The sequence below is a fragment of the Notamacropus eugenii genome, chromosome 2 (genome assembly GCF_028372415.1).
Source record: "Notamacropus eugenii isolate mMacEug1 chromosome 2, mMacEug1.pri_v2, whole genome shotgun sequence".
Lineage (NCBI taxonomy): Eukaryota > Metazoa > Chordata > Mammalia > Diprotodontia > Macropodidae > Notamacropus > Notamacropus eugenii.
This window is the reverse complement of record NC_092873.1, coordinates 406,309,375-406,323,572: the sequence shown is the minus strand read 5'-3', so window position 1 is coordinate 406,323,572 and position 14,198 is coordinate 406,309,375. Positions and strand designations below refer to the sequence as shown.

At 43.1% G+C, this 14,198-nt stretch overlaps 1 protein-coding gene across 1 annotated transcript in view; it reads right to left on the bottom strand.

Annotated features, from left to right (window-relative positions):
• The window catches only part of KIF26B (kinesin family member 26B), a 604,324-nt gene extending 591,406 nt beyond the window's left edge, over window positions 1-12,918 (bottom strand). Inside the window, exons 1-2 of the mRNA XM_072647639.1 lie at window positions 11,603-12,918; window positions 10,232-10,633 (exon numbers count right to left, since the gene is read on the bottom strand). Of these exons, the coding sequence (XP_072503740.1) occupies window positions 10,232-10,633; window positions 11,603-11,665 (465 nt within the window). The 5' untranslated portion in view covers window positions 11,666-12,918. The remainder of the gene's footprint in view (window positions 1-10,231; window positions 10,634-11,602) is intronic.
• Between the last annotated feature and the right edge of the window lie 1,280 nt (window positions 12,919-14,198).

Sequence of the window (14,198 nt, the reverse complement as noted above, 5' to 3'; positions counted from 1 at the left end):
GGAGGATCCTGAGGAGAAGTGGGTGTGAAGAGAATATTCAGAAGTCAAGTCACTGGCGGGGAAAATGCCCAGAAAAGGGAAAAGAAATAAGACTATAGAAGGTTACTTTCTTGGTGAACAGGTATTTCCTCCTTTCCTTTCTGATGAGGAAGAACAATGCTTACCATCAGGGAAAGACACAGAAGTCAAGGCTTCTGTATCCCAGCCCACTCAATGGGCCCAGGCCATGGAAGAGCTCAAAAAGGATTTTGAAAATCAAGTTAGAGAGGTGGAGGAAAAACTGGGAAGAGCAATGAGAGACATGCAAGCAAAGCATGAAAAACAAGTAAACACCCTGCTAAAGGAAACCCAAAAAAAATGCTGAAGAAAATAACACCTTGAAAAATAGGCTAACTCAATTGGCAAAAGAGGTTCAAAAAACCAATGAGGAGAAGAATGCTTTCAAAAGCAGAATTAGCCAAATGGAAAAGGAGGTTCAAAAGCTCACTGAAGAAAATAGTTCTTTCAAAATTAGAATGGAACAGATGAAGGCTAATGACTTTATGAGAAACCAAGAAACAACAAAACAAAACCAAAAGAATGAGAAAATGGAAGATAATGTGAAATATCTCATTGGAAAAACAACTGACCTGGAGAATAGATCCAGGAGAGACAATTTAAAAATTATGGGCCTACCTGAAAGCCATGATCAAAAAAAGAGCCCAGACATCATCTTTCATGAAATTATCAAGGAAAACTGCCCTGAGATTCTAGAACCAGAGGGCAAAATAAATATTCAAGGAATCCACAGAACACCGCCTGAAAGAGATCCAAAAAGAGAAACTCCTAGGAACGTTGTGGCCAAATTCCAGAGTTCCCAAGTCAAGGAGAAAATATTTCAAGCAGCTAGAAAGAAACAATTCAAGTACTGTGGAAATACAATCAGGATAACACAAGATCTAGCAGCTTCTACATTAAGGGATCGAAGGGCATGGAATAGGATATTCCAGAAGTCAAAGGAACTAGGACTAAAACCAAGAATCACCTACCCAGCAAAACTGAGTATAATACTTCAGGGGAAAAATTGGTCTTTCAATGAAATAGAGGACTTTCAAGCATTCTTGATGAAAAGACCAGAGCTGAAAAGAAAATTTGACTTTCAAACACAAGAATGAAGAGAAGCATGAAAAGGTAAACAGCAAAGAAGAGTCATAAGGGACTCATAAAAGTTGAACTGTTTACATTCCTACATGGAAAGACAATATTTGTAACTCTTGAAACTATTCAGTATCTGGGTGGGATTACACACACACACATAGAGACAGAGTGCACAGAATGAATTGAAGAGGATGGGATCATATCTTAAAAAAATGAAATCAAGCAGTGAGAGAGAAATATATTGGGAGGAGAAAGGGAGAAATGGCAAATTATCTCTCATAAAAGAGGCAAGCAAAAGACTTATTAGTGGAGGGATAAAGAGGGGAGGTGAGAGAAAAACATGAAGTTTACTCTCATCACATTCCACTAAAGGAAGGAATAAAATGCACACTCATTTTGGTATGAAAACCTATCTCACAATACAGGAAAGTGGGGGATAAGGGGATAAGCAGGGTGGGGGGGAGGATGGAAGGGAGGGCATGGGGAGGAGGGAGCAATATGAGGTCGCCACTCGTGGGGAAGGACAGGATCAAAAGAGAGAATAGAAGTAATGGGGGGCAGGATAGGATGGAGGGAAATATAGTTAGTCTTATACAACACGACCATTATGGAAGTCATTTGCAAAACTACATAGATTTGGCCTACATTGAATTGCTTGCCTTCCAAAGGGAAAGGGTGGGGAGGGAGGGAGGAAAAGAAGTTGGAACTCAAAGTTTTAGGAACAACTGTAGAACACTGTTCTTGCCACTAGGAAATAAGAAATACAGGTAAAGGGGTATAGAAAGTTATCTGGCCCTACAGGACAAAAGAGAAGATGGAGACAAGGGCAGAGAGGGATGATAGAAGAGAGGGCAGATTGGTGATAGGGGCAATTAGAATGTTCAGTGTTTTGGGGTGGGGGAAGGGGACAAAAGGGGAGAAAATCTAGAACCCAAAATTTTGTTAAAATGAATGTTAAAAGTTAAATAAACAAATAAAAATAAAAATAAAAAGAATAATTATTCACTCTCCTAGAATCAGTTCAAAAGGACAAATCCATAGCATTATTGAAAGTCATTATTGCAGATCTTATTTATTTATTGAACAAATAGGAAATGTAAAACAGTGATGAGACAGTCCCTGCCTTCAAGGAGCTTGCCATTATAGGTAGTAAAGTATATTATAATGGGGCGGTGGATTTGAGTCAATTCCTGCTCTAAGAGAGAGTTAGATTGCAAAATTAATAGAGGACAGGTCTTTGGAGTGAGGAAGACCTGACTTCAAATCCAGGCCCAGATATTTCTCAGCTATGAGACCCTGGGCAACTCACTTACCTTCTGTCTTCAACTGTCAAATGCAGATCCTAATAGCATCTACTTCACAGGATTGTTTGGAGAGTCAAATGAGATGATATTTGTAGAGTGGTTAGCACAGTGCCGACATACTTCATAAATGATTCATTTATGTCCTTCATAAATGATTGTATCCTTCCTTCCTATTGTTTGCCACTCATGTCACCTTGGGCAAGTGGCAACCTTCTCAAGCCCCAATTTTTTTATCCATAAAATGAGATGGTTGGACCAGATCCAAAGTCCTGTCCAGCTCTAAATCAATGACCTAGTCATTGGCTAGCTAAATCTAGTTATTCATCTAAAGCATGTATACAAGTACCACAGGAAAAAGCATAAAAGCATAAGAGAAGTTAAAAACAAGTTCTGGGAGAAAGAAGAGATCAATCACTTTTGCCTTTGGGAGAAAGGAGATAGAAGGAATCTGGGAAGTCTTCATGGAGAAGGTAGCATTTCAGTAGGACCTTGAACAACGGGAAGAAAAGGAGGAGGGTATTCCATACATACACAGAGAGCTCAGGAGAGGAAAGAAGAACAGTCTCATGCGAAGAAGATGATTTTAGTTTTGGACAAGTTGAGACTGGTGTGCTTAAAGTACATATGTCTAATAGGCATTTGGAAACATGGGGCTGGTGCTCAAAAAAAAAAGATTGCAGATACAGATAGGAGATTAATCCACACAGAAGAGATAATAACAGCAAGATAGCAATAAATGACATCACCAAGGGAGAGGGTCTAAAAAGAAAAGTGGGGTAGGATTTGTCTTTGATATTGTCCATACTTAGAAAGTAAGAGGAAGAATGGGAACCAGAAAAGAAGCGGACAGATTGGTAAGATGAGAACAAGAGAGTTCATTGTTATAACAGCCAAAGCAGAGAAAGGTACCAAGAAGCATTCAGATCCAGAGCTGGAAAGGACCTTAGAAGCCATTGTACAGATGAGAAAACTGAGGAACAGAAAGGCTACACAGATAGTATGTGGCTGAGTCAGGAATTTAATTCAGGTTCTCACCAGGAAATATGAGTGTTATGAGAGCTGGAAATAGCATCAAGGATGCAAAGATGTCAAGGCAGAGATTAAACTAAAAAAGTTCACTGGATTTGCCAATTTGGAAGTCACTAGTGACCCTTAAGAAAGCAATTTCTTCCCAAAACTTAGTAAGCAGCAAGGAAGTCTGAAAAAAGTCACCTGTGAACATATATGTAAATGTCGAAAACTCCCAACATAGAAGAGTAACACTAAAATTCTACTCTAATGCTTCAACGAGGTTTGGAGGAGATGGAGAGGTGAGAGGTCTTTGAGCACTATGCCAACAGAGTAGCAATGAAGAACCTGCCTTGAAGCCTGACTACCTTTAGGAATTTGACTCTTATCAGGTGGGAAAGGCTTCAAGACATGTCCTGTGTGACCACAAATAGCCTCCAAATAGTCTACCTAAAACTTCCTATCGAGCTCCTTTGGAGTTCACCATCATGCTTCCTATGCCTAGTCCCTTCCTCCTTCCCCACCCCTGCAACCAGCTAGGATTTTTCTTCAGCTTCTCTTTTCTTCTCCCATTAGATTGTGAGCTCCTTGAGGGCAGGGATTGTTTTTTGCTTCTTTGTATCCTCACTACTTAGCATAGTACCTGGCACACGGTAGGTGCTTAATAAATGTCTATTGACTGGAGAAGTTCATCATCAAATTGGTCACGGTGTGATGAATTATTCAGTCACAGCATACTCTCTCAGACCATCTAATAATGTTTGTAAAGATTATAATAAATTATACACCACAGAAGTGTAAGTATATGCTAATTCAGTTTGTGCAGAAAAATTAAGAAATAGAACATTATATCCATAATAAGCAATGAGGAAATGCATGTCTATAATGAAACATGAGGCTTGTGGTTGAAAAAATTTGTTACAAGAATGTAATGGAACACTATTATGCAGCAAGAAACTTGTGAAAGAGACAGATGCAGAGAAATCAGGGAAGACTTATATGAATTGATGCAGAATGAGGTGAATAACCAAGAGAAAATTTGTACAAGAACAACAACATTGTAAAGAAAAACAACATAAAAACACTTAAAGAGCTCTGGTCAATCCAATGACCAACCAGAATTCCAGAAGACCAATGTTGAAACATGCAATCTACCTCCTAACAGAGAGGTGATGGACTCAAGATGCACATTTGTTACAAAGGTTTTGGATTTTTTCTTTTGGGGGCGGACATTGAAAAGAGAGAAAATAAATGCTTATAGTAGAAAAAATAAAAATTTTAAAGAAATATTAATGACTCTTCTAGCTTCTAAACTGATATTCCTGTAGCGCAGATCTAAACATGTCACTCTCCCACACGAATCTTTAGTGGTTCCACATTGTCTCCAGGATAAAATATAAACTTCTCAGTCTGACATTAAAGATCTTTGAAAATCTGGCTCCAAACTACCTTTCCAGGCTGATTACAAATTATTCCCTTGCCTGCACTCTATGCCCCAGCCAGACTGGCCTCTTTGCTCTTCTCAAGCCTATACCTTTGTCCAGGCTCTCCCCTAAGCTTGGAAGGTTCTCCTTCCTCCCCTCCTCTCTTACCTCTCTTCAAAGTTCAGTTCAGACATCACTTTCAGGAGACCTTTCTAACTTGCTAAAACTTCTTCAAAATGAAAAGGGAAAAAATTAATTTTATATGTGTATATAGAGTGCTTTTGGAGGGATGCATACATACTATGCATACACATACATATGTATCATATTTACAAACATCTCCCCAGAGTAGAATATAAACTCCTTGGAAGCAAAGAATGTCTCACTTATCTAATTATATCCCTAGTGCTTATCATGGTGCCTAGCACATAGTCGGTATTTACAAAATGCTTCTTGATCAATTGCCCAAGCTCACATAGGGGCAGAGCTGAGATTTGTGACAGGTTTGATTTATTGGATTTTTTTTAAATGTTCATTACTATCTCTTTTAAACCAAGTAATAAGTTCTGAAGTGAGTAGGTATTCCTGGGATTATTATCCCCATTTTACAGATGAGGTCACTGAGACTGAGGAAAGTTGAATGACTGCCCAAAATAACAAAAGGTAAGAGTCAAGGCAAGATTCAAACCCAGTTCTTACTAACTCCAAACCCTACACCCTGACCACTAGGTCATACTGCCCATCTCTGGCTACTTGTCTCCTATACCAGAAGAGGTCCAGTGACAGAGTAGCACTTACTTATTTGTATCACAAATATGGTGTACTATGCATACCTCTGTACTATGCATTCCATTAGAAATGGAACCATGCAGTAGGAGAAGTATTAGATGAGTCAGAAATTCCTCCTTTGACACTAGATATTGAGTAACAAATCACCAAACTGCTCTCTAAACTTCTATTTCCCTATCTGTAAAATGTGGGGAAGAAGCATTTTTTAATAGAGCCTACTACATGTCAGGCACTGTGTTTCACTCATTCAATCCTCACAACAACTCTTTGTGGTAGGTGCTAGACACTTTCTCATAAGTAAAACAAGGATGAGAAAATGTAAGGTATCTATACCATAGCTGCCATGAGAATCAAATAAAATGATGCAAAGTTCTTTATGTTATTGTTGTACAGTCATATTCAACTCTTTGAGATTGCATTTGGGTTTTTCCTGGCAAAGATACGTAACTGGTTTTGCCATTTCCTTCTCCAGCTCACTTTACAGATGAGGAATCTGAGAAAAACAGGGTTAACGTGACTTGCCCAGGGTCACGCAGCTGGTAAGTTTCTGAGGCCAGATTTGAACTCTGAAAGATGAATCTTCCAGACTCCAGGCCCAGTTCTCTACCCACTTTGAGACTTTGTTGCCCCAAAGTACTCCACACATAATCAGTTATTACTATAGTGATGTTCACCTAAGAAAGCTAATTTACTATGTACTATGGCATTTGAAAGATATTGGGGAATGCACATCAAAAACTGAATTTTGAATGTGAGGCTAGGTGATATAGCTTCTTCATCTGCAAAATAGGGATAATAACAGTAACTCCTTCCCAGTATTATTATGAGAATCAGATGCGATATAATCATTGCAAAGCACTTAGCACAGTGTCTGGCACACAATGAGTGCTATATAAATGTTAGTCATTGTTACTGGTACTATTATTATTAGTGCCACTATCTTCCAAGGAATCCTGACTTCAAAGTGCTTGTTGACCCGTTTAGGTTTTTAGAGGACCTCTGTGTCCTCTGACCACACTAACTATCAGAGAAAACTGAGATTAGAGATCCAGGTACGCATTCTTCAGCAAGTGATTTCATATCTCTTTGACCAACATGCCCATCAATCAAATAAGTGTAATTCAATAACATTTGCTACCTATCCCAAAGGAATTATGTGAGGATTCATGAAGCGGTACTATATCTAGAAAGTGCTTAGGGGACAAAAGGCGAGCTATAAGAAACCAGAAACCTGGTGAAGCACAAAAGCTATCAGCTTCTTGCCTACTTAACAAGTGGACCTCTCACAGCACATTTCTGTAAAAAAAAAACAAAAAAAAACAACTGAAGCACTTTTCAAATTGTCATCTGAAAAAGTATCCACAATATGCTGCTGTTTGCATGATCTCCCTTCTTTTAAAAATAGGGAAACTGGGGCATATAGAGGGCAGAATTGCTTTCATCCATGGGAAGATGGGGAGAAAGGGCTAAAAAAAACCCAAACCTGTCTTTAGATAATATGACTTCTAATCTTGCGTTTCCCATTAAAGATTTTGACCTGTCCAGAGAATCACCTGGTAGTACTGAAAATGCCTGAGTGCATTCTGGTATCAATCAAAATGGTCATTTTTTGCTAATTAAACCCCAAATCACTTTTCTCTCTTCAATGTCCAAACTCTACATGTTTGAGTCACAATAACGCCTCTTGTTCTTATGAAACTCAACTCCTTCTCTGCCCAAGGGCCACAGAGGTACACAGTTTGCTCTTAAACGCAGCTGGAAGAGGAAAGGATTGATTTTAAAGCCATATGGCTTTCATTGTAGCAGAGAACATGGCATTTAATGGGTTAAAATGACTGTAAATTTTAAAGGCAGAACAGTAATTATAGTTAATCTGAGGGTGCAACCACCAAAATTTTTCTTTCTAAATGAAACACAAAAACCTTGAATTATTATTCCAGCTGTTGATGTTCAGGAGAAATACATGCAGTTAAAAATCAAGAATCCACACATACACCTCATTGCTAACAATGAGCTAATCAAAAGCATCCTTGTTCCTGGTTAAGTATTGTACATTTTCTTGCACTAAAAGTCATGCTTCGCTGCATAGTTCCACATATAAAACTCAGGCTACTTACACAGCAGTCAAGTGTGGCATTATGTAATATTCATGTGCACATTTAAAGTGATACCTTCTGCCTACTGCCTACGAATGAAAGCATTTCTTAACCTGGCTGGATCACTGTAAAATTGTATGGAAAGTTGATTCATGCCTGCTATAATACTGTTTTGGGAACATTCATTTCTCTCTGGCAAAGTAATCAGTTTTGCTAAGTTCCTTGTAATTCATAATGTAAATAAAAACTGACAAATATTTTGGACTGACTCTTATTAGACTGCAGATGAAATTTCCAGCCTGCTTCAATTGCTTGGATGGGCAGTGATTAGAGGTCTGGACTGCGAGTCAGGAAGACCTGAGTTCATATTCTGGCTTAGATACTTCCTAGCAATATGACCCAGGTACCAGTCACTTAACTTCTCTTGGTCTCAGTTTCTTTATATGTAAAATGGGGATTCCTAGCTCCTACCTCACAGGATCAAATGGAAAAGTACCTTAAGCACTTCCCAAACCTTAAAGTTCAATTTAAATGTCAGCCATTCTTCAATAATAATAAAAATCCACCCATAAAACTCAACAGATGCATTTTATTTCCATCCTTTGTTCCTTCTAATTGTAGGAACAATATTCTTATTGTAGCTGGTCATCATAGACCTTAGTGGTCCCCTGATCCAACACATAGTCCAATACTCTCACTTTACAGATGAGGAAGTTTAGATGAGTTTTCCAAGATCATAACAGCAGTAAGTAGAGAGATGAAATTTAAAACCAGTTTCTTCTGTTGGCTTTACTCCCCTCCCCCTTTTCCCCCACTTTTTTTTCTGAAAATAGTACATGTTCATTCTGATTTACCATTACATTAATTATAACCCTCAAAGAGTAGCTTACAGGACCCATTTTATATAAAAGGCATCCCTGGGAATGGCCTAAAGGGATCTGGTGTTGTTGAGACTAATTATGGCTTCCAAATATAACATTTAATGTCTCAAAGTACCATACTACCTTTTATCAGATAGCACTATTCTGGCAAATCTAAAATTAATGGACAAAACAGCCTTCTAAATACATTGGAATTTATTTTTAGTTTGCTGACTAATTTTATTAGGACTATGAATGGTGGTTGAAATCCTCTTCCATTGTCCTCCATTAAAATGTAACATTCTGACAACATTTCAAGAGTTAATCATTATTCCTGAGCTAAATTCTGCCATTCCTGAAAACAATGCTCCTGATGATGATTTCCAAAATTCAGAATGTTACCACCTTTGTTGGTGTTTGTATACAAACAAGCTAAGCATTCAGATAGCTATTACATTGCATCACAAATACCCCACTCCAAAAGTCACAGCTATAAAAACTGGGAAACGCCTTTGAATAAACAGCATCAGAAAATCCTCGAGAGCAATTCGGTTTTTTTCTTGACACCTCTTAGCCCCAAACACCCAAGAAAACTCTTTGAAGTGGGAGAGTAAATATTATCATTTGATAGTACTTGGACCCAACAGGGCAAACACGATTGCATTGTGTTACATTCTAAGAGCCCTGTTGGCCATTCACCACACACCACCACTGTGAGGGTTGCTATGGCAGAACCCAATGTGTATTAACACTCAATCAGTTCTGGAGCCCCAGGATGCCTCTTCTGGGCTGTTCCCCTTAATCTTTCTGCACAATACAACGCTATTAAAAACAAGTAAACAACTAACTTCAAGATACAAGATTCTGGCAGGAGAAAGACATTAACTGGCAAAGAGAAGCACCGATTCTTAACTGATATTTGCTTTCACAGCCTTCGCAGGTCTATTTATGTTTGTTTTAAATCTTCCGGGGACTCGGGTGGAGGAAAGAAACCTGATTCCGAATTTGAAAGAAGAAAAGAAAAGCCTAGGGTGGTGCGGCAACGTGGGGAACCGGAAAAAGAAAGGATGAGAGAAAGTGCCATCAGCACATTTCGATGTCTGTCAAACATCCTGACAGAGCAGATGTTGGTGTTGTGTCTGTTAGCAATGCACGCCTCCGGGCAAAGACCTGAGAGAAAGGTAGAGTATGATATAAGGTCTAGGAGGGAGGAATTTTTTAAAACCTCGGTGGGGAGCGGGGGCATAAGAGGGAGATGCAGCACCTAGAGCATCCCGGAATCTGAGATCCCCGGAGTAGGAGCATCCTCCTGGAATAGTTAAGTTCAGCTCTCCCCGACAGAACATGCCAGCGCTTAGGTGAAAACGTAGCTGAACGCTACCAGTGCATATTAAATAGGTTAGGAACTGCCGGCGACTGGAGAACCGGCTGCAGCAGGCCACCGTACCCAAAGGAAAAGCCTCTGGATGCCCGGGGGACCCGATCAGGTTCGTGCCCAGCCCCTCTCGCCTCCTGAGCCCCTCCCTTCTGCATACTCTCCCGATTTCTCCACTGGATGGCTCCCTCTTCCCCTCCCCCTAGGCCCAGCTCTCCCAGACGGGGGCCGGCCTTACCTTGCTGGAGAAGGGGCCTGGGAGAAGCAGCTTCAGAATCTGTCTCTTCAGCTCCACCAAGCGGGCGTTGCAGTTCTCGCACCAGACACCGCGGTCCGAGCCTGGAGAGGAGCCGCCCCCGCTGCCCGAGCCCGGGGAACCCGTGCCAAAGCCAGGCGAACCGCCCAGAGAGCCAGGCGAGCTGGTGCCTATGCCAGGGGAAGCAGGGCCCGGGGAGTCCGTGAACGAACTCGGGGACGAGGTGCCCGAGCCAGGGGACGGGGTACCCGACGAGCCGAGCGCTGAACCGGCGCCCTCAGGGTTGGGCCGGCTCCCCGCCCGGGACTCTTCATAGGCTTTCCGGTACCAGCTTTCGGGGGAGAAGGGGGCAGCTGTCTTGGTAGGGGAGCAGACTTCGTTCACCTGGAGAGGGGCAGAGATGCGAGGTTTAAGCGGATGCATGGACTGTTCGCTCCCGCGTGCGTGGCTGTGGTTGTGTGTGCACGCGTGTGCGTGGACGTATGCCTCTCAGGATCGTTTCAAGTTCAGGCACCGCTACTGCTCGCGGCCAAATGCTCCCTCCATTTATCTCTTTAATTGTTCTTAAGTAAATGCCGACAGCCCGTGTGCAGCCTACCTGCACCCTTGTACCAGGTTACACAGGGCGTCTGTAAACACCTTGGATGGGGCGTGGAAAGCCATGAATAGGGGCATGAAATGAGTTAGGTAATGAAGAAATCCCCGCGCCCCCGCCCATTATAAAGCAGTCCCAAGTATCTCACCCAGCCGAGTCCCCTCTGTGCACCTCCCCCACCCAGGGACAAGGACCCACGCGTGAGATCCGGGGAGCTCTGGTCTTGAATAAACCCTGAAGAAGGGAACTTCGGACTTAACCCTACTCAATTTGATTCATTCAAGGGAAAGTGTCAAGGTTCCCAGTCAGTCCTAGGTTTAAGTCAAAGGCTAATACCGCGGGAGGGAAATGATTAGAGGAACATCAGAGAAATCTCAAAACGCCGAAATTCAGTTTAACTAGACTGAAACATGCAGCAATGCTGCAAAAGTTATAGGGGGGAGGGACGCTTTTAAAAACATGCAGGAAGGAGAGGGCTTCTCATACCCTTCTAGACAGGCAGTCTTGATTGCTTTGCCCACTCACTCATACTGGACTCCCTAGCTGAACTGCACACAGAGATCCCTCTCCTCCCGTATCAGAAAAAGGGAAAGCCTGGACGCTTAGGATGTTAACATGCAGCTTAATAAGGTTAACCTGTTTGTATCATTTGTTACATGTCAGCCTACAGAGAGACAGCGACAGAGCAGGGGGATATTTTAAAACCCTAGGCACAGATGGTTCTAAAGCATCTCTGCACATTATCGCTGACAACTTACCCCGTATTTTCTGCTCCTGGTTGTGACTGCGATCCTCTCTTTATTCCCAGCCACAGAATTCATGGTGACTTTGCCCAAAAAAGACGCTGTCTAAAATGTTCCACCAATGTTACATTCAAAGAGAAAATCTTCAAATCCAGAAAAGGTTCATCGATTGTATGGAGATGTATGCATGCTCTGCCCTAAATTCAGTGTTTCTTCATTGAAAAAAATAACAAAATGAAATGAACGGTAACTGGCCTCAGAAGTGATACCACCAATGTTCAGCCAAAGCTGGAATGGGTGGTTTATATTCTTTCCCCCTTTCTCTTCAAATCATTTTCCCCCTCGTTCTCTTCGGTTTCCTTCACTTATACTCCTTATTTTCCCAGAACCGGCAACATCCAGTTAATTAGCATTTCTCCCAGCCCCGCAAATACAGTTTTCCTCCGCAATTGAAATTAAAAAAAAAAAATCAACATACACATGCACAACACACACGTATGTGCACACTGGGTGGCTGCAGAAAAGGTAAAAAGCAGAGAGGTTCTGCCTCGCTTCGAAGCAGGGACTTCTCCCTCCCTCTGCTGAGTGGTGTTGTGGTAACTTGTTTCCTTCAGCAAGGTTTGCAACTGAGTTAAAAGAAATCCTCCAAAAATATAAGGATCCAGCGTTGGGGAGGAGCTTCAGAGACTCCTGGAGCCAATATCCTTCTCCCCATTTGTGCCTGACAGTTTAGCGAGGAGGTTCTCGCTATAGGAACCTTCCCCGGTCAGCGGAGGAGCTGCGGAGCATGTGTAAGCAAAGCCTAGGGAGCCTCAGAGAACACTTCATTGCAGTCCCGGGAAAGGCATGTGCTGCTGCTGCTGCTGCCGCCGCTGCTGCTGCTGCTGCCACCGTAGCTGCTGTAGCAGCAGCGGCGCGGATCCATTTTATTTTGCAGCACTCTTGAGTGACATTGAGATCTGCTGCTAGGGCTGGCTGGTTGGTTTGTTCGTTCCTTTAAGAAGAAGGCAGAGGAGAGAGGGGGAGGAAGGGAAATCTAACGAACGCCTCCCTGCCCGGGAAGTTCCTGGGGTGATTCGGGAGGGCTAAGGAAACACCACGACCCCAGCGTAAAGCTGCCGCCGAGAAGGGCAAGGAAGCTCGACTCTGGCGGCCGCGGGCACCGCCTCCTCCCCCCACCTCTTCTCTCGGGCTCTTTCTCCTTAACCGGCTTTCGATTTTTATCTTGGAAACCCGGGCTTGCAAAAGGGATTGGGCCATGGACCTGCCCGGCCCTCCCCGCCCGCCCTTTGTTCTCTGGGAGCTCCCCAACAAACCTGTTTAAAAAAAAAAAAAAGATGGATTTCCCTAATAATTGTTTGGCTTAAGCCTCGGATGGTGGTTCCTGCTGCTCTTCCCCTTTGCCCCCGGCTCGGCATCCCAACCCCGAGGACTGGTACTAGGGAATGCACTTCTCCGCCTCTCTCGGCCCTGACCCCGGGCTAAATTAGCCAAGGTACGGGCAAGTGATACTTAGGACCGGCTAGGAGAAACCTCCTTGATGGGAACTCTGGGAGACTTAGCCCCAAGACCCCTACAAACAGTTCCCCACCCCTCAATACACGTGGAGTGTCAAGGGTTCCAATTCTCTGCCCTCCCGCTTCCTTTCCCTCTCGGTTCTCCCCAGGTGCAGGTAGGTGCCCGCGAGGGGAGGATGCTGGCATACGCCGGGCCTCCACACGTGGCTGCTCTGGGGTGTCATTTTTAATTTCCTGGGAGTGACATTTCTTCTGGTGAGATGGCAGGTCTGTTTTGTTGTGACCTTTAATTAACACACTGCTAGACGCCTCTCGCGGGGTCTGCTGTGTGCCCGGATCACGTGTGGTGTAATGGCATCCCTGCGCCTGGAGATTAGGATCGAGGGATGGGGCGGGGGAGCCCAAGGGTCAGTCAGAGCTCGTGCCTGGACGTTTCAACTGCGTGCTTGCCCTCGGAGCTCAGGATGAGGTGCTGAGGAGGGGGGCAAGTGTTGGAGGGTAAAATAGCCTGGGGATCTCCAGGCAGCACTCAACCCCCGAAGTCCCTGAGTGGGAATCTTTCACAGCCACCCAAACAAGATAAGAAGTCAAGTCAGCAAACATTTATGAAGCCTACTAGGTGCCAGGAACTGTGGATACCAAGAAGAGCCCAAAAAGAAAATATTCCTACCCTCAAGAAGCTAGCTCACAGTCTAAATGGAGCCAAAGTGAAGATTTCCAGGATTGAGTGGAAGTTTCCAGTACGTTTCTTTTTATAATGAGAAACAGATCAAATCAAAAAAGGGCCTTAGGGAGGCAGGTACATGCTCAGGGTGTCTATTCTCTCAGTGAAACTATACAGCACACATAACACACCCCTTCAGTTACATTTGTATTCTGCCAAAGGAGCTGCAAGAAAGATCATTGCCATTAGTGACGCGTAGCTTATCCACCTAAATACAGCGCATCTGTACTCACCAGGAGAAATGGACGAGTTGATAAAGGGGGGCGGGGGAGGGGAACCACCTTGCAGATTTGTCAAACCCAGCGGCTTCTGATTCGCATCCTCAAGTAGCTGCGACTAGAGTGTTTAGTGGGATGTGCGCGCCCTCTAT